The sequence below is a fragment of the Pipistrellus kuhlii genome, unplaced genomic scaffold, assembly GCF_014108245.1.
Source record: "Pipistrellus kuhlii isolate mPipKuh1 unplaced genomic scaffold, mPipKuh1.p scaffold_m20_p_26, whole genome shotgun sequence".
In the NCBI taxonomy this organism is placed as follows: domain Eukaryota; kingdom Metazoa; phylum Chordata; class Mammalia; order Chiroptera; family Vespertilionidae; genus Pipistrellus; species Pipistrellus kuhlii.
Window position 1 is genome coordinate 367,440 of NW_023425525.1, and position 26,814 is coordinate 394,253.

The following is a 26,814-nucleotide window of genomic DNA, read 5'->3' on the forward strand; positions in this document are numbered from 1 at the left end:
CCCCCTGTGCCGCTGCCCCCGGCCCCCTGTGCTCACAGACCCACCCGCACCCGTGGCCGGGACCAACCTGCGGGCATGTCTTGTCTGCAGGTCGCTGGTGACAGGGCTGCAGGCGCCCACCTCTGGGACCGTCCTCGTCGACGGCAGGAACGTGCACACGGACTTGGCCGCGGTCAGGAAGGAGCTGGGGGTGTGTCCTCAGCGCGACGCCCTGTGGGACCGGCTCACCGCCCGGGAGCACCTGCTGCTCTTCGCAGCCATCAGGTCGCCGCAGTGGAGCCGGGCGGAGCGGCGGCAGCAGGTGGACCAGTGAGTGGGGCCCGTGGGGGGGGGGGGGAACCTCTGTGGGTCAGTGACGCTTCAGACACATCAGTGCCTTCATCACGAGAGGAGAAGAGCCAGCAGCTCCGACCTGGTGTTGGCACGGCCGCCAGCGCTGGGCCCAGTGGGGCATCTCGTGAGGACGTCACTTGACTGGCCCTCGAGGGGGACGGAGGACACAGGCGCCGAGGGCGGGCTGTCAGTGTGAGTTGGGGACGCGGACCTGGGTGCAGGCAGGGCCTGGAGATGAGAGGCAGGACCAGGGCCCCAGGGTGAGGACAGGAGCTGGAGCTTCGTCAGCACGGTGACCCTGGCAGCGCAGGGTCCCTGAGGTCAGGACATCACCCTGTGGGCAGAGCGGAGAGCGGAGCCTAGAGCCAGGCTCCCTGGAGGAGAGGAGAGAAGTTGGGGACCTCGGCCAGGCCTGGGTCAGGGATGTTGTTGGCAGCGAACTCAGCGCCTGGAGCTGTGGACGCGCTGGGCCCCGCAGAGGCTGCTTGTTGGATGGGGTGGGTGTCGGGCGTGTGTGCGCAGTGGACAGCGGGAGGTAAGGACCGGGCCCTGTCCCTCCGCTTGGAGAGGCGGGAGAGGTGAGTGGACACCAGCGGGGAGGAGGAGACACACCCATTGAGAAGGAGGGCAGGTGCATGGAGCTGAGGCCCATTCAGTGAAGACGTGGAATGACTCTGGACGGAGAGTGCCGGGCCATCGGTGACCGCCGTGGCGGGTGGAGGAAGGTCACAGGGTCAGTAACGGAGTGGAGGAAGGGGTTTTGCTGCAAAGGAGCAGAGAAACAGGACAGAGAGCGATGGGACAGAGGGAAAGGAGGCATCGCCAGGACAGGGGGAGGCAGAGGAGGGCGACGTGGAGCCCCGTGTGGCAGGGGGACGGTGAGGCGGCCGGACATGGCCGGACGTGTGTCCTGAACCCCACAGGAGAGGCTGGAGCGGGGAACGGTGTGGGGGGCTGAGTGACTGCGCGGCAGTGAGCGGGGAGAAGGGGTGTTGGGAGGCACAGGAGCCTCTGCCTGGGGGCCAGGCTGTGAGCCTGAGGCTGGGTGAGGGGAAGGGGCAGAAATGGAGGTTTGCTACAGAGCACCTCTGACTTCCTGTGACTAATTCTCTTTTTTCAGCTGCGGGGCCTCTGGTTAAGTGATCAAGGGGACCTTGTAGCTTCACTCGCTGCTGTGTGGGGTCACCTGTGTGGGTCACCCTGTGTGGGGTCACCTGTGTGAGGTCACCCTGTGTGGATCACTCTGTGTGAGGTCACCCTGTGTGGGGTCACCCTGTGTGGGTCACCCTGTGTGGGGTCACCCTGTGTGGGTCACCCTGTGTGGGGTCACCTGTGTGGGGATCACCCTGTGTGGGGTCAGCCTGTGTGGGTCACCCTGTGTGAGGTCACCTGTGTGGGGGTCACCCTGTGTGGGGTCAGCCTGTGTGGGTCACCCTGTGTGGGGTCACCTGTGTGAGGTCACCTGTGTGGGGTCACCTGTGTGGGGTCACCCTGTGTGAGGTCACCTGTGTGGGGTCACCCTGTGTGGGTCACCCTGTGTGGGTCACCCTGTGTGAGGTCACCTGTGTGGGTGTCACCCTGTGTGGGGTCAGCCTGTGTGGGTCACCCTGTGTGGGGTCACCTGTGTGAGGTCACCTGTGTGGGGTCACCCTGTGTGGGTCACCCTGTGTGGGTCACCCTGTGTGAGGTCACCTGTGTGGGGATCACCCTGTGTGGGGTCAGCCTGTGTGGGTCACCCTGTGTGGGGTCACCTGTGTGAGGTCACCTGTGTGGGTCACCCTGTGTGGGGTCACCCTGTGTGGGTCACCCTGTGTGGGTCACCCTGTGTGAGGTCACCTGTGTGAGGTCACCTGTGTGGGGTCACCCTATGGGGGTCACCCTGTGTGGGTCACCCTGTGGGGGTCACCCTGTGTGGGTCTCCCTGTGTGAGGTCACCTGTGTGAGGTCACCTGTGTGGGGTCACCCTGTGTGGGTCACCCTGTGTGGGTCACCCTGTGTGAGGTCACCTGTGTGGGTGTCACCCTGTGTGGGGTCAGCCTGTGTGGGTCACCCTGTGTGGGGTCACCTGTGTGAGGTCACCTGTGTGGGGTCACCCTGTGTGGGTCACCCTGTGTGGGTCACCCTGTGTGAGGTCACCTGTGTGGGGATCACCCTGTGTGGGGTCAGCCTGTGTGGGTCACCCTGTGTGAGGTCACCTGTGTGGGGTCACCTGTGTGGGGTCACCCTGTGTGAGGTCACCTGTTTGAGGTCACCTGTGTGAGGTCACCCTGTGTGGGTCACCCTGTGTGGGTCACCCTGTGTGGGTCACCCTGTGTGAGGTCACCTGTGTGGGGTCACCTGTGTGGGTCACCCTGTGTGAGGTCACCTGTGTGGGGTCACCTGTGTGGATCACTCTGTGTGGGTCACCCTGTGTGGGGTCAGCCTGTGTAGGTCACCCTGTGTGGGGTCACCCTGTGTGAGGTCACCTGTGTGGGGTCACCCTGTGTGGGTCAGCCTGTGTGGGTCACCTGTGTAAGGTCACCTGTGTGGGGTCACCCTGTGTGGGTCACCCTGTGTGGGTCACCTGTGTGAGGTCACCCTGTGTGGGTCACCCTGTGTGGGTCACCTGTGTGAGGTCACCTGTGTGGGGTCACCTGCGTGGATCACTCTGTGTGGGTCACCCTGTGTGAGGTCACCTGTGTGGGGTCACCTGTGTGAGGTCACCTGTGTGAGGTCACCTGTGTGGGGTCACCCTGTGTGGGTCACCCTGTGTGGGTCAGCCTGTGTGGGTCACCTGTGTGGGGTCACCCTGTGTGGGTCACCCTGTGTGAGGTCACCTGTGTGGGGGTCACCCTGTGTGGGGTCACCTGTGTGGGGTCACCCTGTGTGGGGTCACCCTGTGGGGATCACCCTGTGTGGATCACTCTGTGTGGGTCACCCTGTGTGGGGTCACCCTGTGTGGGTCACCCTGTGGGGATCACTCTGTGTGGGTCACCCTGTGTGGGGTCACCCTGTGTGGGTCACCCTGTGGGGATCACCCTGTGTGGGGTCACCTGTGTGGGGTCACCCTGTGTGGGTCACCCTGTGGGGATCACCCTGTGGGGATCACCCTGTGTGGGGTCACCTGTGTGGGGTCACCCTGTGTGAGGTCACCTGTGTGGGGTCACCTTGCCGAGCTCCTGGTGGGGTGCGGGTGGTCAGTCCTCGCCCTCAGCCTGCGCAGGGCTCCCTGGCCGGGCCGTGGCGGCTCCTGAGGCGGCCGTCCTCACGCCAGGGCCCTCCGGGACGTGGGGCTGATGCCGCACCAGCACCAGCAGGCCCGCGCCCTGTCCGGAGGCCTGCGGAGGAGGCTGTCCATCGGCGCTGCCTTCCTGGGCTCCCCGCGGACCGTGGTGCTGGACGAGCCCACCAGCGGGGTGGACCCCTGCTCCCGGCGCAGCATCTGGGACATCCTGCTCCGGTACCGAGAAGGTGGGCTCCGCACCCCTGCCCTGCTCTCCCTGGGCCCGGGCCCTGCACCGCGAGGCAGCACCGCCAGAGTCCACCCTGCCCAGTGTCCACCCTGCCCAGCGTCCACCCTGCCCACAGTCCACCCTGCCCAGCGTCCACCCTGCCCAGCGTCCACCCTGCCCACAGTCCACCCTGCCCAGAGTCCACCCTGCCCAGCGTCCACCCTGCCCAGCGTCCACCCTGCCCACAGTCCACCCTGCCCACAGTCCACCCTGCCCAGCGTCCACTCTGCCCACAGTCCACCCTGCCCAGCGTCCACCCTGCCCAGCGTCCACCCTGCCCCAAGTCCACCCTGCCCCAAGTCCGCCCTGCCCCAAGTCCACCCTGCCCCAAGTCCGCCCTGCCCCAAGTCCAGCCTGCCCAGCGTCCACCCTGCCCAGAGGGCCCTCTGCCCCGAGTCCACCCTGCCCACAGTCCACCCTGCCCAGCGTCCACCCTGCCCAGCGTCCACCCTGCCCAGTGTCCACCCTGCCCACAGTCCACCCTGCCCAGCGTCCACCCTGCCCAGTGTCCACCCTGCCTAGCGTCCACCCTGCACAGAGTCCACCCTGCCCCGAGTCCATCCTGCCCAGAATCCTCCCGCCCAGTGTCCACCCTGCCCCGAGTCCATCCTGCCCAGAATCCTCCCGCCCAGGGTCCACCCTGCCCAGAGTCCCCCTGCCCGATGCCAGAGCAGGCACCACCAGAGTCCCCCCTGCCTGAGGCCAGCACAGGGACATGCAGAGGGCGGTTGGCAGTTGGCAATGGGCCCTTCTGCAGGGTTGGTGCTCCCTGGCCTCCTCTCCGGTGCTCACCAGCTGCCCGCCTGCCTCCCAGAGCACCGTCCGCCGCTCCGGGCTTCCTCTCACAGGTGTGGCCCCAGGTCTACAGGCCACGCTCCTGCCTCCACACGGCACCGTCCATTCTCACACAGCAGCGCTCCGGAGGAGCCTTCCAGTCCGCCAGGCTGTGGCCTGAGGATGCGCCAGGAGACAGGGACGCCTGGCTCTCTCCTTTTTACAAAACATCTCCTCTGCTCGCAGCAGAGTGCCAGGCTGAGAGCCGGGAGGGACACAGGCCCTGTGCCAGGGTTTCTCCCGCGGGGCCCGTCTGAGCGCCTGTGGTCTGAGGGGACCTTAGGAGCTGGTCACCACCCTGAGGCCTGCAGAGGAGAGGGTCAGGGCCGCGCGGTCCCTTCTCCAGGCTGCTTCTCTCTGGTTAAACGCGTGGGCATCCTGGCACTGCCCGCTCCCACTGCCTGTGCCAGGCCGGCTCTGATGCTGCCTTTCCTGGGCGCAGGTCGGACAATCATCCTCACCACCCACCACCTGGACGAGGCGGAGGCGCTGAGCGACCGCGTGGCCGTGCTGCAGGGGGGCCGGCTGCGCTGCTGCGGCGCCCCCCTGGGCCTGACCGAGGCCTACGGCCGGGGCCTCCGCCTGACACTCACCCAGCAGGTGACGGGCTGCCCGGGCCGGACGCTGACCAGCGGGTGCGCTGGGGACTCGGGCACTCATCCGCTGCTCCGGCTTTGTTGGCAGCCCTCCCCTCCGGAGCGGGACGGCCCGCCGGACGCGGCTCCCACCACGGCCCTGATACAGACCCACGTCCCAGGAGCGTTCCTCAGGGCCCGCAGCGGGCACACGCTGACCTACGCCCTCCCCGAGGACGCCGACCGAGCTGCCTTCCGGGGGCTCTTCCGGGCGCTGGAGCAGGACCGGCGCCGCCTGCGTCTGGCGGGCTGCGGGCTCGCAGACGCCACCCTGGAGGAGGTACGGCTCCACGTTTGTCCCTGTCCTGTCAGCGACCAGGCGGGCCGCTGAGGGGAGGGCCGGACTTCTGTGTTTGTGTTTATTCCCGCTTCCGACGTGCCAGCTCGGAGCTCCACACACCCGCCCGGCAGGCGGCTTCTGCCCTCTAAGGGACGCGAGCACTCTTGCATCTGAGAGCAGGCGTCTGATCCAGAGCCAGCAATGTCCATGCTGTCAGGGCCGCCCGGCTGCTGGGCTTTCCTCAGGGAGGCGCCCTCCCGTTCACTGCGGACCTTGCTTTGCTCAGGAGCCCTGGGCGCCCTAGGCCCTTGCTGGGCAGAGACACTGAGCAGAAACCGAGGCCAGCAGCTGCACACTGCTGACCCCGCCGGCCCGCGGCCCCCAGCTCCACCGGCCTCTGTGCGGGTCTGAGGTCAGCGCACATGTGGTCACACAGCTGGTGGGGGTCCTCCCTCCCCCCGCGCCCCCCGCCCCCCAGGCAGCTGGTGTGGGGCTGAGGCTGACTCTGTGGAAATGGAAAGTTGAGGCTTTCCATTGCTAGAAGCTACAGAGGCCCTCAGTGTTTAAAGCAGCAGTCGGAGCTGAGATTGGAGCAGAAGCGGGAGGCTTGCCCGCGGTCCCGCCTTGCCCGGGAACAGCGCAGACCGTGGGCGGGTGGCGGCGGCTCTTGCACTCTAAGCAGCGTCGGGAGCTTCCGGAACCACGAGCATTAAAGTCCCGCAGCTCTGAGGGTGCCAGAGCCCTGACCCCCACGCAGTGTTCGCACATTAACAAAGCGGCAGCACCGAGCACAGGCTGCTCAGGGAGGCACAGTGCGGGCTGCTCAGCGTCACCCTGCCTGCCGTCCTCCGGGCAGGGCCTGGGCGTCTGCGGCCGGGCGTTCTGTGTCAGAGCCTGGGCAGGCGCTTCAGTGTGGGAGGTGTTTCGTCTCAGCCAAGCTTCTGAAAAGCCTCTTGCTGCTGTGTTTCTGCTTACTACTCACTTTTGTTCTCCAAAATATTAAAAAAATGTTTAAGCATTTTTATTGATTTCAGAGAGGAAGGGAGAGGGAGAGGGAAATAGAAACATCAGTGATGAGAGTGATCCATTGATCAGCTGCCTCTGTGCCCCGCTGAGGATGGAGCCTACCACTGGGCCGTGCCCTGATGGAAAATCGTACCCACACCGGCTGGGCCCCAAAATATTTTCATTTATACTTTGTGCTCCTTTCGGAAACGCCTCCATCTCCTTCCTCTTTGCTGCTGTTGGTAAAATGCTTGGTCATTTATGAAGTTGCACATGGCAAGGCCCACGCCCCCAGTCCTGACGAATGCTCGGGTTGGGGTCACACACAGTGGGGGGCGCCGTGCTCCGCCGTCCACAGCGCAGTTCCGGCAGCTCCTCCGCACACCTCCCCAGGCCCGCTCCTGCCCTGCCCCTCGGCACCGGGAAGCCGGGCCACAAGCCCAGCACAGCCGCCTGGCTCCCCGAGAGGCTCTGCTTCCCCCCTCTGGCTGCATTCCACCTGCTACACTGGCTGGCGCGTGCTTGGCCCTCAGAGGCGCTAATGAGCACCATTGATCAGATTGTGCCTCCCCTTCCTCTCCCTCACACGGACGCTAAGAAAGAGTCTGTGTGAGGGACGGCCATAAGCAGAGGATCCAAAACTGCACTTAACCAGATACAGCATGATGTACGCTGGGCCCGTTTGGGAAAGATATCTTAAATGGGAGAAGATTAAGCACTCAGAGTGCTCTCCTTTGTGTGTGCAGTCTATAAAACAGCCGCCAGCCAATCCCTCCTTCACACTCGGCAAGTATTGACGTTCCCATCTCTGCCTGCTATCGACCGCACGGCCTGCCGGCCGCTAATTGCAGTTCTGCCCAGGCCGCTGGGGGAGGGGCCTGCCAGTCACACCGACTGTGGCTGAACCGCAGGGCGTGCCTCGTAAACATGGCCCCCAAGGAGACCCCAGCCAGCCAGGTCACGTGTGACTCTGACACTGCTGTCACCAGTGTCATTACAGAGCGGACACTGTGTCTGCCGGGTGTGGCTGGCTGGGTGCCAGGGCTCCGTGGCACAGGGTGGCGCTCGCACAGGGCCCTGAAGCCACGCGGTCTGCTGACACAGTGCAAACAGTCCAGTTCCAGCGGTGGGCTTGTTAGTTTACCATTTTCGGAGCAGTTCTGGGTTCACAGCGATCGTGGGCGGAAGGTCCAGACATTGCCCATGCGCCCCGCCCCACAGCACAGCTTCCCGTGACCGTGTGATTCCCAGGTGTAGGGCCACAGGCTGGCCGCGGTGAGGTGGGCCGCCTGCTCGCCCACCCGCTCTGCTCCGCGGGCCCCTGTGTCAGGAAGGAGCTGGGCGCCAGAGGGGGAGCGTGAGCTCCGACGCCCCAGCACGCAGGGCTGGAGCTTGGGTCTGAGTGACAAAGATCAGACCCAGGGGCCCCAGGGCCTGGCATGGTGGTTTACGCTCTGCGAACAGTCAGTAAGAACAGAGAACTCCGGGGCAGGCCTTGCCTGTTGGGTTCACGCCCCTCTGTCCCCCTGTCCGCACCTTCTTGCTGATGGAGGTGGGACTTGCGCTCCCAGCACAAAGCAGGGACCTCAGGCCTTTCCCTTACAGGGACCGCCTCGGGGAGGTCCACACAGAAGCTGAGGCGGCAGGGCCCATGCCCGTGCGGCTTTGGGCCTCCGTGCTGCAGGCAGGCACCGCGGGCCGGGACTGGGGCATGGGGCGCGGTTCTGTGGCCTGGCTTTGTCTCCTGCGTCTGCTGGTCTGACCAGTCTGCCGGAGTGTGAGGGTCACGGTCAGGCGTCTTCAGCTGCTAGCGGCCTGTGGGCTGCCTCTCAGCCTGCCCAGAGCTCAGTGGCCTTGGGTCGCCCAGTGAGAGACATGAAGACGTGAGTCCAGAAGCTGGTGGATGTCTCCGTAGGACCAGGTGGGAATTAAGGCAGAAGGAAGCGGTGTGTGTGGAAGGAGCACACGCCATGTGAGGCTCTCTTCATTCTCAAAAGGTGTTTCTGACGCTTCTGCACGATCCCAGCGATCCCAGCGAGCAGTTGGATGCGGCCCCAGGGACAGGGCTGGAGGTGCAGCGCCCGAGGCCTCCGGGGCCCACGCCCAGCTACCACTGTGAGTACAGGGTGCTGGGGCCTTCCGGAGGGCAGGGCCTCGTCCCCCACAGAGAGAGACTGAGGCAGGGAAGGAGAGGTTCGAGCAGGAAGCTCAGGGTTTCCCCTCTCCGGGCTGCGAGTTGGGAAGTTCAGGTGTCTCTGCTTGGGCCTCAGGCAGCACTGGTCTCTGGGTCTGGCTTACACAGTGCCTGTGGCCGCCCACGCCGTCACAAGGCCTGTGCACTGGCCATGGAACCAGTAGACCACACTCTGTCCATCGCCCTCGGTGGACACACGGATGTTCCCACAGCCCAGCTGCAGGGAATGTGTGTGCAGGCATCTCTGTGAGACCCTGAGGCAGACTCTCTCGGATAAATGCCCAGAAATGGGCCCCCTGGCTCCCCACAGCCCCAGGGAGGGTCTGTTCCCACACTGGCGAAAGCCAGCAGAGCTGGCGGCGGCGCTTTGCAGAAAGCAGTCTGCGCAGATGAAATGGATCGGCATGGACGTGGGCGGACAAATGCTGGGCAGGTCGGAAGCAGCAGCTCCTATTAGGGCTGTGGGGGGTCGGGGAGTGGAGGCGTGAGCCCTGGTGCAGCGCAGACCAGAGCTGCTAGAGCATGCCAGGTGGTGGCAGGCAGCTCTGGCCCTGGGTTAGGGCCACAGGCATGTGGTCCTCCAACCGAGCCTCCTCCCCTCCCCCACTCCCTCCTTCCTGAGCACAGGCGCCTGGGAACGTCTGGGCAGCCCTGCCCTGCTCACCTCTCCCAGCGCCTCCCGCCGGCCACGTCTGTTCTGCTGACACGTTGTCCTGGTCCGACTCCCTTCCAGGACCGAGAGCCCGAACCTGTTGTCAGAGAGGATGTGATCTGGGCCTGCCAGTGCTCACGGTCAGCGAGCACCGGCTTTGTTCCCACACGGACCCCGTTCTCCGCCCCTCCCGAACTGGGCGCATTTATAAACGAGACATTTAATTACACCCATTTTAAGGTTCATTTCAGCTCTATAACTCTGCAACTCACTGAACACAGAATGATTAAGTTTCTGTTTCATGAAACCGGCTTCGTTTTTGGAATAAGTACACAGCGCTGACTGATTACTGATGCCCATATACTCATTGTGGAAACCCAGAATGTTTTGAAGAAAAAGTTTAAAGCAGCCACGTTCTTATCACATAAAAATATAAACGTTGTAAGTCGGTTGGAGACGCATGAGCTGCTTTAACTTCTGAACACTAGCCATCACGCAGTCACAGAGCCCAGGGGGAGAAGCTGTTTCGTGAGAGGCGGCATATTTCGTGGGGGTGCATGCATCCACATGTGTCTTCTGTGAGCGACGTCTGTCCTGCACTGCTCTTCACACACGTGGTTCATTTGACACTTTGCTACGCACACAGTTCACGTTTCCACCCTCTCATTTCTGGGCCGTGTTTCCCTTACCACCGCTTTACAGTTAGATGTTCCTCCTCCGAACGCGCATTGTTCATTCATGGCCCGCCGCGGGCATGCCCCGTCGGCGAGCCGGGCCTCCTGAGGGCGGGCTCAGCTCACTGCGCTGGTGCTCACCGGTTCAGTCCACCCCGAGGCAGACAGGGAAGCCTTTTCCAGCTCCTCGCTACTGCTTCCTGTGAGATGCCACAGCCCTTGTTTGATATTCTTGACGAATTCCATTGGACCCAGCTGGTCTCCCGCAGCCCCGGGAGCCGCCCGGTCTCCCACGCTCCCCCGTCAGGGTGGCCACCCGTGGTCTCTACCACATTGGTGAGCCGACACTAACCACTGCTCTACCTTATGTAGTCAGGTGTGGCCCTTTGTGGGGTGTCTGTAAGCAGCATGTCCGTGCGTGCTTTCGGCATTAATGTTTGAACATTGAAGCCACCAACGCCCCTCCTCCCTGAAATTCTTTGTTTGTTCCCCTGAGCGACGGACGGTCAGGGCCCATGTGGATGCAGTCACGGCTGTGACCGAGTCCTCGGGCGTAATTGTCCTCGTAGGTCAGACGACCACTCCCAGCATTGGGTTCAGCATTTCAGTTCTGTCTGTCACATTATTCATGTGGATGCTGTTATGAGTTAGCCACGAATATTTGATTGGTGGTTGATTCATGGCCATGGACTATCTTGGCCTTTTACTTTCCCCCATTTACTTTCCAATTAGCATGGTGGGGGAGGGGAAATTCGTTTTTCTTAATGTTAGCGAGCCTTTTCCCCTGACGTACTGAGCCAGTGTGGTGAGCACGTCTGTGACCAAGGCCGAGGCCATCTCTGTTCTGGAGTTCAGTGAGTGACAGTCCTCGTCCCCAGTCTTCGCAGCTGAGGAAGGACATGCCGAGAGGGCGGGCCATTTCCCAGAAGTCACCCAGCACGTGGGTCTCTGGGCCAGGCCGTGGGCACCTGGCCTCCCTCTGCCTCCGCCCCTGCCCTCCACCACCAGGCACGTTTCTGAGCGGAAGCCCCACGCAGGTGGTCTGTCTCCTCTCCTTTCTGACAAGAACTCTCACGCCGTGTGTCTGGAGCCCTTCCCCGCTGCGCCCTCTGAGGGGGGGCAGTGGGCCGTGGTCATTGATGTCTGAGGTGACCTGTCGTGTGGGCATTCCAGAGCGCTCACTCAGGGAGGGGTCGTCTCTGTTCAGAGCTGCCTGGGTTTACAGTGGACGGGAGGCCAGAGTCTGCGCCCCAGGTGAGGAGTCACAGCCAGGGCACTGGTGAGGGGTCACAGCCAGGGCACTGGTGAGGGGTCACAGCCAGGGCACTGGTGAGGGGTCACAGCCAGGGCACTGGTGAGGAGTCACAGCCAGGGCACTGGTGAGGGGTTACAGCCAGGGCACTGGTGAGGGGTCACAGAGCCGGGCTCAGGTGAGAGGTCACAGAGCCGGGCCCAGGGGAGGGGCCACAGAGCCGGGCCCAGGTGAGGGGCCACAGAGCTGGGTCCAGGTGAGGGGCCACAGCCAGGGCACTGGTGAGGGGTCACAGCCAGGGCACTGGTGAGGGGTCACAGCCAGGGCACTGGTGAGGGGTCACAGCCAGGGCACTGGTGAGGGGTCACAGAGCCGGGCTCAGGTGAGGGGCCACAGAGCCGGGCCCAGGGGAGGGGCCACAGAGCCGGGCCCAGGGGAGGGGCCACAGAGCCGGGCTGTGGGGAGGGGCCACAGAGCTGGGCCCAGGGGAGGGGCCACAGAGCCGGGCCCAGGTGAGGGGTCACAGAGCCGGGCCCACGTGAGGGGCCACAGAGCCGGGCTGTGGGGCCATAGGTGACTTGGGCCCGTGCTCTTGTCCCGCAGACGGCGCCCCTGCCAGCGCCCTCACGCAGGTGGCCGCCCTGCTGACCCAGAGGCTGTGCCGCACGCGCCGGGCCTGGCGGGGCGCGCTCTGTGACCTGCTGCTGCCCGTCCTCTTCGTGGCCTTGGCCATGAGCCTGTTCCTGGTGAGGCCTCTGGCCACCGACTACCCTGCCCTCCAGCTCACGCCCGGCCGCTTCGGCAAAGCCGAGACCTCCTTCTTCAGGTGAGAAGCCTGCGCCTTCGGTGTGAGGGTGGTGCGGCAGCCTGGCCCCAGGTTCCTGTCTCCAGGCACCGCAGCTCCCCAGGCGCCAACCCCCGTGAGTGCCGCTGGCTGACCTGCAGGCCCGCCACACCGGCCCACGCCGTGAGCGGGCATGGAGAGCCGGGCCTCTGGACCGAGCTCACACTCCTCCTCTCCTTCCGCCGCGCACTCCCCGCTGGGGCGCAGGAGGGCGTCCGTCTCACGGCCTCTTCCTCCATCAAGGGGGGACTGGAGGCCTGGGCGACACGCCCCTGGGGCCTGGAGCCTCCGAGGTCTTCCCGGTCCCAGCCCGGCTCTGTAGCCGGCCTGCAGGTCACAGCCCTGAGCTGCGGACCCTGGGAAAGAGCCCAGGCCCCAAAGCTGCTCATCAGCACAGGCTCCTCGGAGGGGAGTGGGGTGGGAAGAGCACGCAGGCTACTCTCCTCCCAGCCCCGCTTCCCTCCCTCTGCCCTCCTGCTGTGAGCCCCACCTGCAGCAGGGGCAGGGGGAGGACCAGGCAAGGGCACGGAGGCCCTCAGGGTGGTGTGCCGCCCCGCTCTGGCAGCAGGTCGCGGGGTCAGGATGGACGTGGCCCTCGGAAGTGCTGTCGTGTAGAGGGCAGGGTCCCCTCAGAGCTGCCGCAGGAGCCACAGGAGGCGCTGGTTTCCATCCCAGCCCGTTCCGGGCACCGCAGAGCCGTCCTGGGGGAGCGAGCTCTGGGTTTTGTGGCAGCAGGACAAGCAAAAGCCAGTGGTTTGTTTTTTCAAACAGTGACCCCTAGCCCAAAGCAACAAAACAGTAAAAAGTAAACCTGGCTTTAAATCTTGTGCTCAGTCATTATTCCAAGGAAACTACCTTACAGATCAATACTTTCTCCCCAGAAGAAGCATTTTAAACTTCTGCGTGTTTTCTTGGACTAATGGTCAAAAGAGGGCGACGTGGAGCATTCTCACACGTCGCAGCGACATTTCCTTTTTATGAGCAGCATTTTGGGACATGTGTCTCTCTCACTGTGGACGGGCTTTCTCATTTGCCAGAAACTCGAGGGTGTTTGTGCAGGGGCCACACCGCCCACGTCCGGGACATAACGTGGCTGTAAGCATCAGCATTTCCATCTCCCAGCATTCTGCCTGTGGCCGTGGGGAGTCATATTGGACCAGTCATAAACCATGCTGACTTAACAGTAAAAAACCCAGTTACTTTTATTGGCAAAAAAATTTCTGGTATTGCAGTTTGGGATAAGGAGGCTGTATCGAAACAGGCAAGTTAAGCAAACAAAGGAGAGAGAACGTCACAGAGACAGAGAGACAGAGACAGAGACAGAGACAGAGACAGAGGAGGCAGTTGGGGGGTGGAGGGGGCACTGGCGCTGTGACTCTGAAGGAAAAGGAGGGTTCAGGGGGCTTCTCATTGGCTGAATTGGGGGGCTTCCCATTGGCTGAGCTAGTTGCTGGGCAAGGAGAAGACCTCCCTCCCCTGGCTGGGGTTGGACTACAAAGCAAGTCCCTTCCCTGGGGCTGTGTCCTGAGGGCCAGGGGTGGTGCTGAGGGCCCCCCTGCAGGCCCCCCACTCCACATAAAGGAGGTTTTCCTCACTCGTGTCACAGTTGCCAGAGTGGTCACAGGTGGGGCTGAGCCGAGTCCCAGAAGGAGGTGCTTTGCTGTAACTGCCTCTGGGGTGGGCTGCGGCGGTGCCTGCGTGGTGACGGCTCTGGAGCAAGCTGTGCTCAGCAGAACACAAACGTGGTGAGGAGGGCGTCCTCTTCTCCACTTCATGTTCCCTGGGAAGCCAGAGGCCAGGGAAGGCCAGCTTCGGGAGGGACGCACCAGCAGAGGTGAAGAGCAGCCCGCCATTTCAGGGCAGCGGTGACGTCACACCTGGTTCAGCAGACGCTTTTTGAGAACGTGCTGTGCTCCAGCCACTGCCTCGCTCAGGGACCACGGGCTCCAGTAAGGAGAGTGAGCAGCCAGGCCAGAGAGCCAGTGGAGATGCTGTCAGGGTCCCTGGGCGAGAAGGCTCATGGGAAGGAACTTAGTGCTTCTGGGGGAGGGGGGGCAGTGGTTTCCAACCAAGTAGCAGTACAGGGGGTGGCCCTCGGAGGAAGCTTCAGAAGGTGCTTCCGCTGGGAGGGCTGGGTGTGGCTCCCGGAGAGGGTGTTTGTCCCAAGATGTGCAGGTCTGAGAGTGCAGAGGGATTTACATGCTATTGCCAGGCTCCTCCGTAGGCAGCCAGGAGCCCATGGTAAATTTTGAGCATAAAAATGTCAGATTGGTCTGTTAGAGGCTCAGAGAAGGGACTAGGAAATGTAGGAATCTCACAGAATTCCCCCCGACGTGGGGGCTGCCCGGCACAGACATGGACGTGGCTTCTCATTCTGGGCTCTGACTGCTCTTGGGATGCGGGAGACAGGAGCCCAACGCCCGGGCTTCCCTGTGCTGAGTGCTGGGAACCATCCAGAAAGACGTGTGGGCGTGTCCAGTGGCCACTGGCCATGGACAGGAGACGGAGCAGACGCGGCGGCGGAGGAGGACAGAGGCTCTGTTCCCGGAGGAGGAGCCGCTGTTGAAGTTCCCGGACAGAAAGGACTGTGCAGGGTTCCTGTGTGCTCCTCCCCAGAAGGCCCAGGTGGCCGCCCGCATCGCCATCCTTCCTGCCACGGCGCCCGGTCATTGTTTTGGGACACAGGTTCCCACGGTGTGTACTTTGGAAGCATTTTATGACAGACGTGATGTAAGCCTTAGACAGCCTTAAACCTGCCTTTGTAATCCTGTCACCCAGAACTGTCATTGATTTAAAGGAGCCTACCGCCCGTCAGCCCAGCGTGAGAGGGCTGCAGGGTGGCTCCCCTCCGTTTTTTCACACCGGGATGTTTCCTACATGGATTGGACAGTTTCACATGGGGTTCCGCCTGCCCCCCCAGCCCAGAAGGAGAGCCTGCCTTCCGCTGGGGGTCCTCCCCGAGGGCCCTGGTTCTCCTCAGGGGCCTGAGCTGTGGGCTGACCCCGGAGACCTGTGGGCCTGCAGTGCCCAGGTTCTGTGCGGGGACTCCTGGGAGCAGGTTTGAGAGAGAACGCACGGAGCCGGAGCCGGAGCCGGCGACAGGAACAGAGGGTGTCACTGCGGCCGGAGAGGGCGCAGGCTCTGCCCGCCGCTCTCCAGGAGGCACAGAACGTTGGCAGAGACTTTACGTAGTGACACCACGTAATATTATGCAGCCTTTGACGTTCATTTTAAAAACCATGAGAACGCCACAGACGGCGATGTTACATTAAGCGAGAAGATGAGAAAAGGATGCCCCTGAGGCAGGTGTGCACAGAGGGTACTATGGTGGGAACTTGTGAGCTGCAGAAATTTCTTATCTCCTTCCTGGTTTGGCTTTACCATGAAAACCGAACAAGCCGCTTGCCTGAGCTGCCGGAACCAGCTGTGGCCAGCCTGGCCGGGCACGTGGGGTCAGACCTGCCTGTGGCCACCATCAGACGACCCCCCGCCCCTTTGTCTCCTGACAGCAGTGACAGCGATGGCATGGAGCTGGCCCGCGTGCTTTTGCGAGCCTTTGAAAATGGGGAGCAGCCCTGCGCCAGCCTCGGACCCGGCCTGTGAGTACCAGCTGCCCCAGGCACCCCGCTGCCTCTCAGCACCCAGACGGGACGGCTCCCCCTGACTTGTAGTCACTCAGGGAGCCTTTGCCAGCCGGGGTGTAGCACAGAGCGGGGTGGACTCCTCAGTGACCTGAAACAACTGCCCAATCGCCCCTTTCTGCTCAGTGAACACTGGCTTATATCATTGGAAACACACGCATCAGTTATTCCCAGGACCCTTTCTGTGGAGAAACCAAAGCTAAACAGGAAGCAGCAGCTACAGGCGGGGTATTCCTGCCGTCTTCCTTGAGGGAACAGGTGTGTGTGTGTGTGTGTGTGTGTGTGTGTGTGTGCGTGCGCGCGCACAGTGAGCTGGATTCTCCTTAACGGAGGGGCTTCTGCCAGTGCTTCAGGGCGGGGGCCCAGGGCCTCGAGTATTTCTTCCCGGGACGTGAGGGGACCGACAGGCATGGCCGTCAGCGAGCATTGTCCTCCGGCTTTCTCACTAAGTCACCCCTACAGCCTCGCCTGCCGTTACTTACTGAGGAGCTGCGTCAGGGCGGCGCTGTGGTGGGAACCAGGAGCTGTGGGCACGGCCTGGTCTCAGGCGTTGATACATCATCATGGTTTCCATCTCCCACCCCCTACCCCCACCCCGGGTGGAGCAAACGGGGTGTGGGTGGGGGGTGGGGGGTGAAAACCACAATGATGTCTTAAGGACGGCAGTGCGTGTTTCCAGTGATAGATGTAAAACCCAGACAACAAGGCCCTGCTGGGAATACCTCTTTCTAATTCACGGTGACACTCTCTGCCGTTAGTCATGGGGGCCATTGGCTGCAGACGGAAGAGCTGTTAATGGCATCAGCGAGGGGGAATTAATAGAAAATTAATTAGGTTGTCTCCCTTTAGTTCTCTTTTGAAAAACAAGCAATCGCTTAGCTAAATAAAGCCCCTCGGCGACGCTCTCATTCCCGGACTGCGGCGAGCAGGACTGAGACGGCTGCACGGAGGAACTCCCGCCTGGGCCCGCCGGGCCCGCCGTCCCTCCAGGCTGGCCCAGGGAGGGGCGCGGAGAGACCGTCCTTCGGCTGGTCTCTCGAGGGAAAAGGCGCAGAGTCCATGCCAAGAGCAGCGCAGGCTCTCCAGTTCCGTGCAGGCAGCAGTTTCCCCTTTAGGTTCTGACGGGCAAGGCCTGGGGCCCCCGCTCCCCCCGCCAAGCCTCAGCCGCTCGGCCCGCGTCCTGCTCCTCCCTTCCTCTGTAACCCACACAGCCCGCTCCTCACTCCCTCCTTTTCCGCGGTCAAAGCCGGGCTGCGGGCTGCCCCATGCAGGGTGCTGGGCGCCTCCTTGACGAGAAAGGCACTCCGTGCCGCACAAGCAGCCCCTGGCCGCTCAGTCTGAGCCGCAGCCACGGCGTCTGCTTACACGGGCATCGCCCTCTGGGGTGTGCAGTGTGGCTGAGGCAGCGATGCCCGTGCGCTCCCCCCCGTTGGACCCGCCACCACCCGGTTCAGAGGGCGGGCCGTCGATGCTGGGCACACCTGCTCAGTCCGCTGCCTCTGCTGAGACTGAGCGGTCAGGTGTGCGGAAGCCCACTGTCTGGGACCTGAGCTGCCGAGCGGCTCCCCTAATGGTGTGCGGTCCAGACTGAAGATGTGCGGGCGTTGCTGACTTAGAAACAGGCGGTGGTTTAATATCAGACTCATTTCCCGAGGCTAGCACCCCGCTGACCCCGGACGCTTCCCTCCACGGTTCCCAGGTGAAATGGGCCTTTCCCGTTCCTGCTGGTCTTTTATCTGTGAATCGAAGGTGGAGTTAGCCGGTCAGATAGCCCTTTGAACTCGTAAAGCCACGTGGGGCGGGGCGGAGCTCTCTGTGCAGGATTCCACGGCAGCCACGGGGGCCTCTCGGTGGGACCCCCAGTCCCGGGCGGCCCTGGTGGTCCTGCGTGTGCTGCCCAAGAGGGAGCTTGGGAAGAGAGCAAGGGAGGTTGGAACAGAGAGGACTCCGTTTGGGGAGAAATGCGGTTACAAGCACTCGCTAGCAGCCATGGGAGGTGCCGGGCGGGCAGCCTGCCGAGCGGGAGGATGAATGGAGCCCCTACGGGGGAAGGATCGCCTCGCAGTCCCACGGAAGGCGGTCCCCGCGTGCACACTAAGTCTCCAGTGGAGACCCCAGTGGCTGCCCAGAGCAGAATGGAGGTGTGACGTCATCGTTTATACTTTAGAAAACGCGGTGGAACCGCCCTCTGCCCACCTGGTGATAGGAACACCAGCTTCTTTTCACCGGGCACACGTGTCCCCCCGTGCTCCGTGCCCCGTGCTCCGAGCCCTGTGCTCCGTGCCCCGTGCTCCATGCCCCATGCCCCGAGCCCCGTGCTCCGAGACCCATGCTCCGTGCCCCGTGCTCCGAGCCCCGTGCTCCGAGCCCCATGCTCCGTGCCCCATGCTCCGTGCTCCGTGCCCCGTGCTCCGTGCCCCGTGCTCCGTGCCCCGTGCTCCGTGCTCCGTGCCCTGTGCTCCGTGCCCCGTGCTCCATGCCCCATGCCCCGAGCCCCGTGCTCCGAGCCCCATGCTCCGTGCCCCGTGCTCCGAGCCCCGTGCTCCGAGCCCCGTGCTCCGTGCTCCGTGCCCCGTGCTCCGTGCCCCGTGCTCCGTGCTCTGTGCTCTGTGCCCCGTGCTCCGTGCCCTGTGCTCCGTGCCCCGTGCTCCATGCCCCATGCCCCGAGCCCCGTGCTCCGAGCCCCATGCTCCGTGCCCCGTGCTCCGAGCCCCGTGCTCCGTGCCCCATGCTCCGTGCCCCATGCTCGTGCTCCGTGCCCCGTGCTCCGTGCCCCGTGCTCCGTGCCCCGTGCTCCGTGCTCCGAGCCCTGTGCTCCGTGCCCCGTGCCTCCATGCCCCATGCCCCGAGCCCCGTGCTCCGAGCCCCATGCTCCGTGCCCGTGCTCCGAGCCCCGTGCTCCGAGCCCCATGCTCCGTGCTCCGTGCCCCGTGCTCCGTGCCCCGTGCTCCGTGCTCTGTGCTCTGTGCCCCGTGCTCCGTGCCCTGTGCTCCGTGCCCCGTGCTCCGTGCCCCGTGCTCCGTGCCCTGTGCTCCGTGCCCTGTGCTCCGTGCCCCGTGCTCCGTGCCCCGTGCTCCGTGCCCTGTGCTCCGTGCCCCGTGCTCCGTGCCCCGTGCCCCGTGCTCCGTGCCCCGTGCTCCGTGCCCCGTGCTCCGTGCTCCGTGCCCCGTGCTCCGTGCCCTGTGCTCCGTGCCCCGTGCTCCGTGCTCCGAGCCCCATGCTCCGTGCTCTGTGCCCCGTGCTCCGTGCCCCGTGCTCCGTGCCCCGTGCTCCGTGCCCTGTGCTCCGTGCCCCGTGCTCCGTGCCCCGTGCTCCGTGCCCGTGCTCCGTGCCCTGTGCCCCGTGCTCCGTGCCCCGTGCCCCGTGCTCCGTGCCCCGTGCTCCGTGCCCCGTGCTCCGTGCCCCGTGCCCCGTGCTCCGTGCCCCGTGCTCCGTGCCCCGTGCTCCGTGCCCCGTGCTCCGTGCCCCGTGCTCCGTGCTCCGTGCCCTGTGCTCCGTGCTCCGTGCCCTGTGCTCCGTGCCCTGTGCTCCGTGCTCCGTGCCCCGTGCTCCGTGCTCCGTGCCCTGTGCTCCGTGCTCCGTGCCCCGTGCTCCGTGCCCTGTGCTCCGTGCCCCGTGCTCCGTGCCCCGTGCCCCGTGCCCCGTGCCCCGTGCCCCGTGCTCCGTGCCCTGTGCTCCGTGCCCCGTGCTCCGTGCCCCGTGCCCCGTGCCCCGTGCTCCGTGCCCCGTGCTCCGTGCCCTGTGCTCCGTGCTCCGTGCCCCGTGCTCCGTGCTCCGTGCTCCGTGCTCCGTGCTCCGTGCCCCGTGCTCCGTGCCCGTGTCCGTGCCCCGTGCTCCGCCCTGTGCTCCGTGCCCCGTGCCCCGTGCCCCGTGCTCCGTGCCCCGTGCCCCGTGCTCCGTGCCCTGTGCTCCGTGCCCCGTGCTCCGTGCTCCGTGCCCTGTGCTCCGTGCTCCGTGCCCCGTGCCCCGTGCCCGTGCTCCGTGCCCCGTGCTCCGTGCCCTGTGCTCCGTGCCCCGTGCTCCGTGCCCTGTGCTCCGTGCCCCGTGCTCCGTGTCGTCCCGTGCCTCCTGTGCTCCGTGCCCGTGCTCCGTGCTCCGTGCCCCGTGCCCCGTGCCCTGCTCCGTGCCCCGTGCTCCGTGCCGTGCCTCCGTGCCCCGTGCTCCGCCTGTGCTCCGTGCCCCGTGCTCCGTGCCGCCCCGTGCTCCGTGCCGCCCCGTGCTCCGTGCCCCGTGCCCCGTGCCCGTGCCCGTGCCCCGTGCTCCGTTGCCCTGTGCCCGTTGCCCCCGTGCTCCGTGCCCCGTTGCCCCGTGCTCAGTGCCCTGTGCTACTGCTCGTGTCCGTGCCCCGTGCCCCGTGCCCCGTGCTCCGTGCCCCGTGCCCCGTGCCAGTGCTCCGTGCCCTTGGTGCTCCGTGCCCTGTGCTCCGTTGCTCCGTTGCCCGTGCTCCGTGCCCCGTGCTCCGTGCCCCGTGCCCGTGGCCCCGTGCCCCGTGCTACGAGCCCGTGCTCCCGTGCCCGTGCTCCGTGCCCCGTGCTCCCGTTGCTACCGTGTCCCGTGCCCCGTGCCCCGTGCTCCGTGCCCCGTGCTCCGTGCTCCGAGCCCCGTGCTCCGTGCCCTGCCCGCAGCGGAACGTGGAGGGCCGCCTCACCGCCAGGCCCAGGCTCCTGCTGCGGCTCCCGGAGCCTGGGCCGAGGACCATCCACGCCAGCCGCCTCTCCTCCTGCCCAGTTCCTGAGTAAACGGGAATGTTATCGCTAAAGTAACTTTTGACTTGGAAACGTGCATACTCACAGCATGAGGCTGAGAGGAAACAGCTCTGGGACTTTGGAATGAAAGGCTTTTGCACTACGGCTGCCGGTTGTTCCATAACAACCTGTTGTCAGGCCTCCATGTGGAAGCAGAGCAGTAGATTCCTCTTTAAACGATGACCGAGTGCGTGTGCGTGTCTGCGTGTCTGTGTGTGTGCGCGGGGGTGGGTGGGGGGCAATGACAGGGACTCATGTGCATGTGGCTGCTGTGCTGCTGCTGAGGGCGCTGGGGTTTGAGACCAGGACTCCCCCCCCCCCCCCCCGAGTCCACCCCTGGCCGGGCATCCGTGGCCGAGCATTCAGGGAGCCTGTCCTGACATCTGCATGGGGGACGGAGGGGGCGTGGGGGGCGGTCCCCCTGGGGGGACGTGTCTGGGACGTGCGTGTCGGTGTCTCGCCCAGAGCGCGGTGTACAGCCTGAGCCTCACTTGGCCTGTTGCTTCCGCAGGACGAACGCCTCCTGTTGGCGTCCGGAGCCCCCGTCTCGCCCCGGGGCCCCGGGTTCCTGCGGCTGCAGGGTAGGTTCAGTGCATTCTGGTTTTAAACCTCTGAACCTCAGGTACCAATGTTTACTTCCTTATAAATCCTCCGTGTCTAACTCTGAGCCCTCGGGGTGCTGCCGTGGTGAGCTCCCCAGGAAGGTCCATCCACGAGGGAGCTTCCTGCCCTCAGATGTTACGGGCGTTACGTGGGCTCCCCTGTCAGCCTGTCAGTCAGTCAGCAGCTCCCGGGGACCCGGGGACAGAAAAGGAGACTCGGGCTTCGGAAGCTGACACGAAAGCCCAGCGTCACGTCCTGGAGCCGTGAGGGTCCCAGTGCGGGATCTTCCCTGAAGGTCCCAAGATGGGAAGGAGCACAGGACCGGGTCCCAGTAGCAGGCAGGGCGCCTGTGCAGCCCGCCGCCCTGGTCCTGCCCGGGGCGCCCCCTGCTGGGCGGTCAGGCCCTGATTCTGAGCAGCGAGGCACCTGAGAGGAGCAGGTTGGCTCTCCCGCTCCGGCCCCCACCCAGGCTCCGACTCTCCTCCGGGGCACGGACGCGAGGCAGCACTTTCCCTGTGGAGCGCTTGCAGTCTGTGCAGATTACACACAGCCTTCCCGTTCCCACGTCGCTGCCCCAGGCCCCGGGTTCCGTGTCCGCACAGACGGAGCCCCGGGGAGTGTGGGAATCGGAGCACAGACATCGGTGGGACTGAGCGCTGCAGCGATGTCTCACTTAGCAACGTCAGCAAAGCTGCTCTGCGGGTTAAGAACCAGATTCTCTTCTCTCCATGTAAGCGCTGGCAGAGCTGCCCCAACGCCAGTGCCCGGGCCCCCGCCCTGACCGACCGCCGGGGCCACACGCTGCTGAACCTGTCGGCCGTCCGCCCCGAGGAGTACCTGCTGGCGCCCGCGGAGAGCCCCAGGTGGGTGCGGGCGGGCGCTCCACTGCAGTGTCCTTGGGGCGTGAAGTCTCCCAGATGCTTCGGGGTGACAGGCCCCCAGCCACTGACACGCCCTGGGCAGCCCTGGTCGTGTCACTGCGCAGAGCGGGAGCAGCTCCTGGGGCGATGCCCCTCAGACCCTCTTCTCTCGGCGCCCGGGCGTGTGTGCCCGCTCCTGTGGGGGCAGGGAGAGCTGCCCTGTGCGGGCTCCCTGGGCCTCATGGGGAGCCTGGGCGGGGAGCAGGAGGGGGGCCTCCGGTGGCTTTAGATCCTGCCACAGCCCGCCCCGAGAGGGCACCCGCACCGAGGCGGCGGGGGCGTGGGGCTCCGAAGGGCTGGTCTGCAGAGAAGGAGCCTTGGGTTGGCCACATCCTGCACGTGGCACCCAGGTCCTCAGCAGGCGCTGAGTGCTAGCAGCCACGGCGGAGCCTCCTGCGGGCCCCTGTCTGAGCAGCTCCCCGGCCCGGCCTTGTGAGCTGCCGTTCCTCCGGCCGCTGACCGCCGGTGTGGCCATGCCTCCGGCTGATGCTCAGCGCTGCTCTCCCCGGGCCGTTAGGATCGTCGCGGTCAGGACGGGCGTCCGTGTGGGGCCTGCGTGCCCTTGGCGAGGCGCTGACCGTGCTCCCTCCCCCAGGCTCGGGGGCTGGTCTTTCGGAGGGCGAGGCCCGGATCCTGCTCAAGAGGCACACTCACACCGGCCAAAACCAGAACGCCTGGCCAAGGTAATCGTTCTTGTTTGTTTTACCCGATCGGAGGCAGTTAGGGTATCACACCCCTGAGGTCCTGGCACATTGTGGACTCAGGAGGAACCAGGCCAGTCCCAGTGCGTGTTCCTGTGGAGTCAAAACCGTTCAGCCCTGAGCGAGAACCAGGTCCTTTTCCTGTAGCCACAGAGCACACGGCACTGTCAGTTAGGACCAGACCCGCCAGGACACCGAAGCACACGGACAGCACCTGGTGCAGGACAGCTGGAAGCACCCCAGGGTCCAGGTGGCAGGATTCTCTGAGCCCCCTAGAACGGGCAGAGGGCTCCTTAGGTGTGGGGAGGAGGACAGGGAGGACGGAGGCCTCCCACCTGCGGGAGCTCAGAGGTGCTGAGTCCCAACAGGGCTGTCCCAGGGAGGCACAGGCCCCACTCACCTGTACACGTGATCCCCAATGACACATTAAGTTGCTGTGCAGACTGTCCGGCGACCCCTCCTTCAGCAGGCAGCACGTGGTCCATTCCCTCTAGGAGCAGTTTAGCTTTCATCGCACTCTCCCGAACCCCCTGTGCACGTGGGTGCGTCTTTGCTGGCGTGGGGCCGCCGCCGGCTCCCAGCCTCTGCCGCCGGGTGCATGGCCCCGCGCTCCCCTCGCGGTGCCGCCTCTGGGTGGAGCTTGGTCTCCTGACCGGCCTGTTGGACCAGGGCCTTCCTCATTCTGGAGGTGGTTGATCTAAGACGTCCAAACCTGCAGAGAATTTTCTAAATTTCCTGCAGAGAATTTTTATGAGTTTATTTGAGCCCAACTGACAACCTGCTGGGAAGCAAGATCTCAGACGCCCCAGAGGACACCCCACAGTGTCTTTCCTGCCTCTGGAACGGAGGCGGGGCGGAAGGGGCTGGCAGGCCTGTCTCTGTGAGGGAGCACAGCCCCGAGGCCTGGAGGAGGGCCTCACAGGAGCACTCACCTGGGGGCACAGGTTGATGTCCTTCCTCCTCCTCCTCCTCCTTCTTTTTTAAGAAAATGTTTTTTATTTATTTTCGGAAAGAGAGGAAGGGAGAAGGAGAGTGAGCATCGATGTGTGAGGGGAACATCCATAGGCTGCCCCCTGCCAGGGACCGAGCCTGCAGCCAGGCATGTGCCTGACCCAGAATCGAACTGTGACCTTTTGGTGCCGGGTGCTCAGCCGCTGGGGAGCACCAGCCTGGGTGATGCCCTAACTTTTTCAAGACACTCGCCACCTTCTCTGGAGGCTGTTCTGAAATTCTCTTAAACAGGAGCATTGGGAGACACGGATACTGATGGCTCAGCCGGCACAGCTTATGTTACCTGGTGCTCAGCGCCATAACGTCCCCCGTCTGTCCCCTCCCTTCCCCGGTGTCACTCACGCTCAGTAGATGCTCAGCTCCCTTTGTTTTAAGAAACAATGTTCCACATTCGGTTATTAATTTGAAAGTAATCTTTTTTTAGTCATTTTCCCCACTTTTAATTTGCAGGTCAAATTTCATTAGCTTACCAGCCGAGAAAGAAAAAATGATGGCTTTAGTTTTTTCCTCTCTGTGAGAATACAATTATAGAGCAACATTCACATTTGTTCTGGGGAAATTAATCTATTTTTAGCTGTGAATTACATGCTTGAGATAAATGTGAAATTAGCAGATGGGCGCTCACCGCTTACGGTCAGCTGTGCCCGGACACGGCTCTGAGGCGAGTGTTCGGGTCCCGCGAGGCAGAGGGACACGCGTGGCCTCGGTCTGAGAAGAGCTGAGGAGCGGAGGGCGGGGCGCCTGAGCTGTCCTCCCTCCCAGGTGTGGTACAGCCAGAAGGCCTTCCACGCCCTCCCCGCCTACCTGAACCACCTGAGCAACCTGCTCCTGTGGAGGCTCCTGCCACCGGCCGAGGACTGGACACAGTACGGTGAGGGCTGGACACAGTACGGTGAGGGCTGGACACAGTACGGTGAGGGCTGGACACAGTACGGTGAGGGCTGGACACAGTACGGTGAGCCCCGCGCAGAAGCCAGCACGCAGTGCGCTGGGCGGAGCCTGAGGCGGGGCGAGCGGTCAGCATTCACACGCGGTCGCAGGCCCTGCTCCTGTCGGGTCATCACAGGCTCCTCCTCGGGGCTGGCCTCACAGGGGCTGGGCGCTCCAGGCTCCCCCGAGGGCTGGCTCTGCCATCACCGGGACCTCGGGCAGGGAGGTCGGCACCGGTGCCCGGGCCTGGGCAGAGGCCTGGGCGAGGGGAGGCCCGGCTCACCTTCCCTGTCCCCCAGGAATCACGCTCTACAGCCACCCGTACGGAGGGGCCCTGCTGAACGAGGACAAGATGTGAGCTGAGGGGCGACTGGGTGGGCGGCTGTGGGACGGGACCTCGGGGTGACGTGGGCTGATGCTGCTCTGCATGTGCAGGGGGGTCACGTGGCATTGGTGACCGCTAGCTGCCCCTGCCCCGCTCCTGGGGCTGCTGTCTGCGGGGCCAGCCTCCGTCTTAGCCACAGCCCCGCAGCGGCCACTCAGGGGCGCCTCTCGCTGTAACTGAGCCAGGTTCAGTGTCAGGAGCAGCCCTGAAAGTCCCTCCGCTTCGCCTCCTTGGCTATGCCCCGTGCGTGGGCGCAGTGCCCGCTGCCGGGAAGTGGTGTGTTAATGAGTTTCCACAGTGTGTGCCCCCACCACCGGCCCGGCCAGACAGAGGCCTGCTCTGCACCCCTGACGAGCTGCTGTCGCCCGCAGCCTGGAGAGCGTCCGGCAGTGCGGCGTGGCCCTCTGCATCGTGCTGGGCGTCTCCGTGCTGGCCGCCGCCATCGGCAGCTCCGTGGTCAGGGACCGGGTGAGCGGGGCCAAGCGGCTGCAGCACCTGAGTGGCCTGGGCTACGGGGCCTACTGGCTCTCCCACTTCCTGTACGACATGGTACGCCGGGCACTTCCCAGTCCCCGCCTGCACGCGGCATGTTCGTGCGTGCGTGCGTGTGCGCGCGTGTGTGTTGGGCGCACATACGTGTGTGTATGTAGGTGTGCACACATGTGTATGCATGCACACACATGTGTGGTTGTATTTGGGGGCTGGCCACCTCAGACTGACACAGCAGGATCATTTCACTGGCAGAGCGTTTCGGTGAAGTTCTGTCGTCACCGGGGCTCCTGGCAGCTCCTGCCTCGGCTCTGGCGTGGAGCTCAGCCGACAGGGCCCTTTGAGCATGTCCGTGCCTCAGCGCCGCGGCCTCAACCTTTCCAGCGGGTGTGTGACCGACGCCTGGGCTGGGACAGGGACGCTTCCCAGAATGCTTCGGGGCTGCCTGGCTGCGGGACTGTCCGCACACTCAGCCAGGGGAGGTGTGAGGTTTCAGCCCAGACGAGAAAGGTCTCAGCCCAGACCGAGGGACACTGATCAGGAGAGGACATGGCTGCCTCAATCCACATCCACTCAGCCCAGGCCTGCTCCCTCCTGTCCTCGTGTCGCACGGCTTCCGAGAGAGACGGGCAAAGGATAGGCCCGGGGGCCGCGCCTCCTGGACCCCGAGGCCCTGCCTTGATGGTGTCCCCATGGCTGCCCTGTGCCTCTGTGTCCTCTCCTCTTCCTGGGGGACACCGGCCACAGTGGCCTTGGTCCGGCCTTCGTCTCCTCTTGCCGGGATCACCCTCGGCAAGCCCAGCTCAGGTCCATCTCCAGGACACGGGTGCGGGGCCTGGACACACACACCCAGGGACAGGCCAGCGGCCGCGGAGCCTGCGGCGGCACCACAAAGGCGCTGCGGGACCGTGCAGCCTGGCCTGTGTGCGTGTGTGCGTGCGTGTGTGTGTGTGCGTGTGTGCGTGTGTGCGTGTGTGTGTGTGTGCGTGTGCGCGTGCGTGTGTGTGTGTGTGTGTGTGTGTGTGCGCGCGCGCGCCACGGCCGCCCCTTGTCTCCCCAGCTCTTCTACTTGGTCTCCGTCGGCCTGTGTGTCGCCGTGGTCGCGGCCTTCAGATTGCCGGCCTTCACCTTCCGCGAGAACCTGGCGGCCACCGTCCTCCTGCTGGTGCTGTTCGGGTGCGTGACGTGGCAGCCT

General features: G+C 64.4%; 1 protein-coding gene across 1 annotated transcript in view; it reads left to right on the forward strand.

Moving 5' to 3' along the window:
- The window catches only part of ABCA13 (ATP binding cassette subfamily A member 13), a gene marked incomplete at its 5' end in the record, with an annotated part of 89,879 nt that overhangs the window by 50,063 nt on the left and 13,002 nt on the right, over positions 1-26,814 (forward strand). The window contains 14 exon segments of the mRNA XM_045587161.1: positions 91-309; positions 3,587-3,783; positions 5,101-5,258; positions 5,343-5,573; positions 8,576-8,693; positions 11,954-12,176; positions 15,704-15,793; positions 21,092-21,161; positions 21,919-22,046; positions 22,699-22,786; positions 24,578-24,686; positions 25,045-25,099; positions 25,502-25,679; positions 26,680-26,795. Coding sequence (XP_045443117.1) covers positions 91-309; positions 3,587-3,783; positions 5,101-5,258; positions 5,343-5,573; positions 8,576-8,693; positions 11,954-12,176; positions 15,704-15,793; positions 21,092-21,161; positions 21,919-22,046; positions 22,699-22,786; positions 24,578-24,686; positions 25,045-25,099; positions 25,502-25,679; positions 26,680-26,795 — 1,980 coding nt within the window.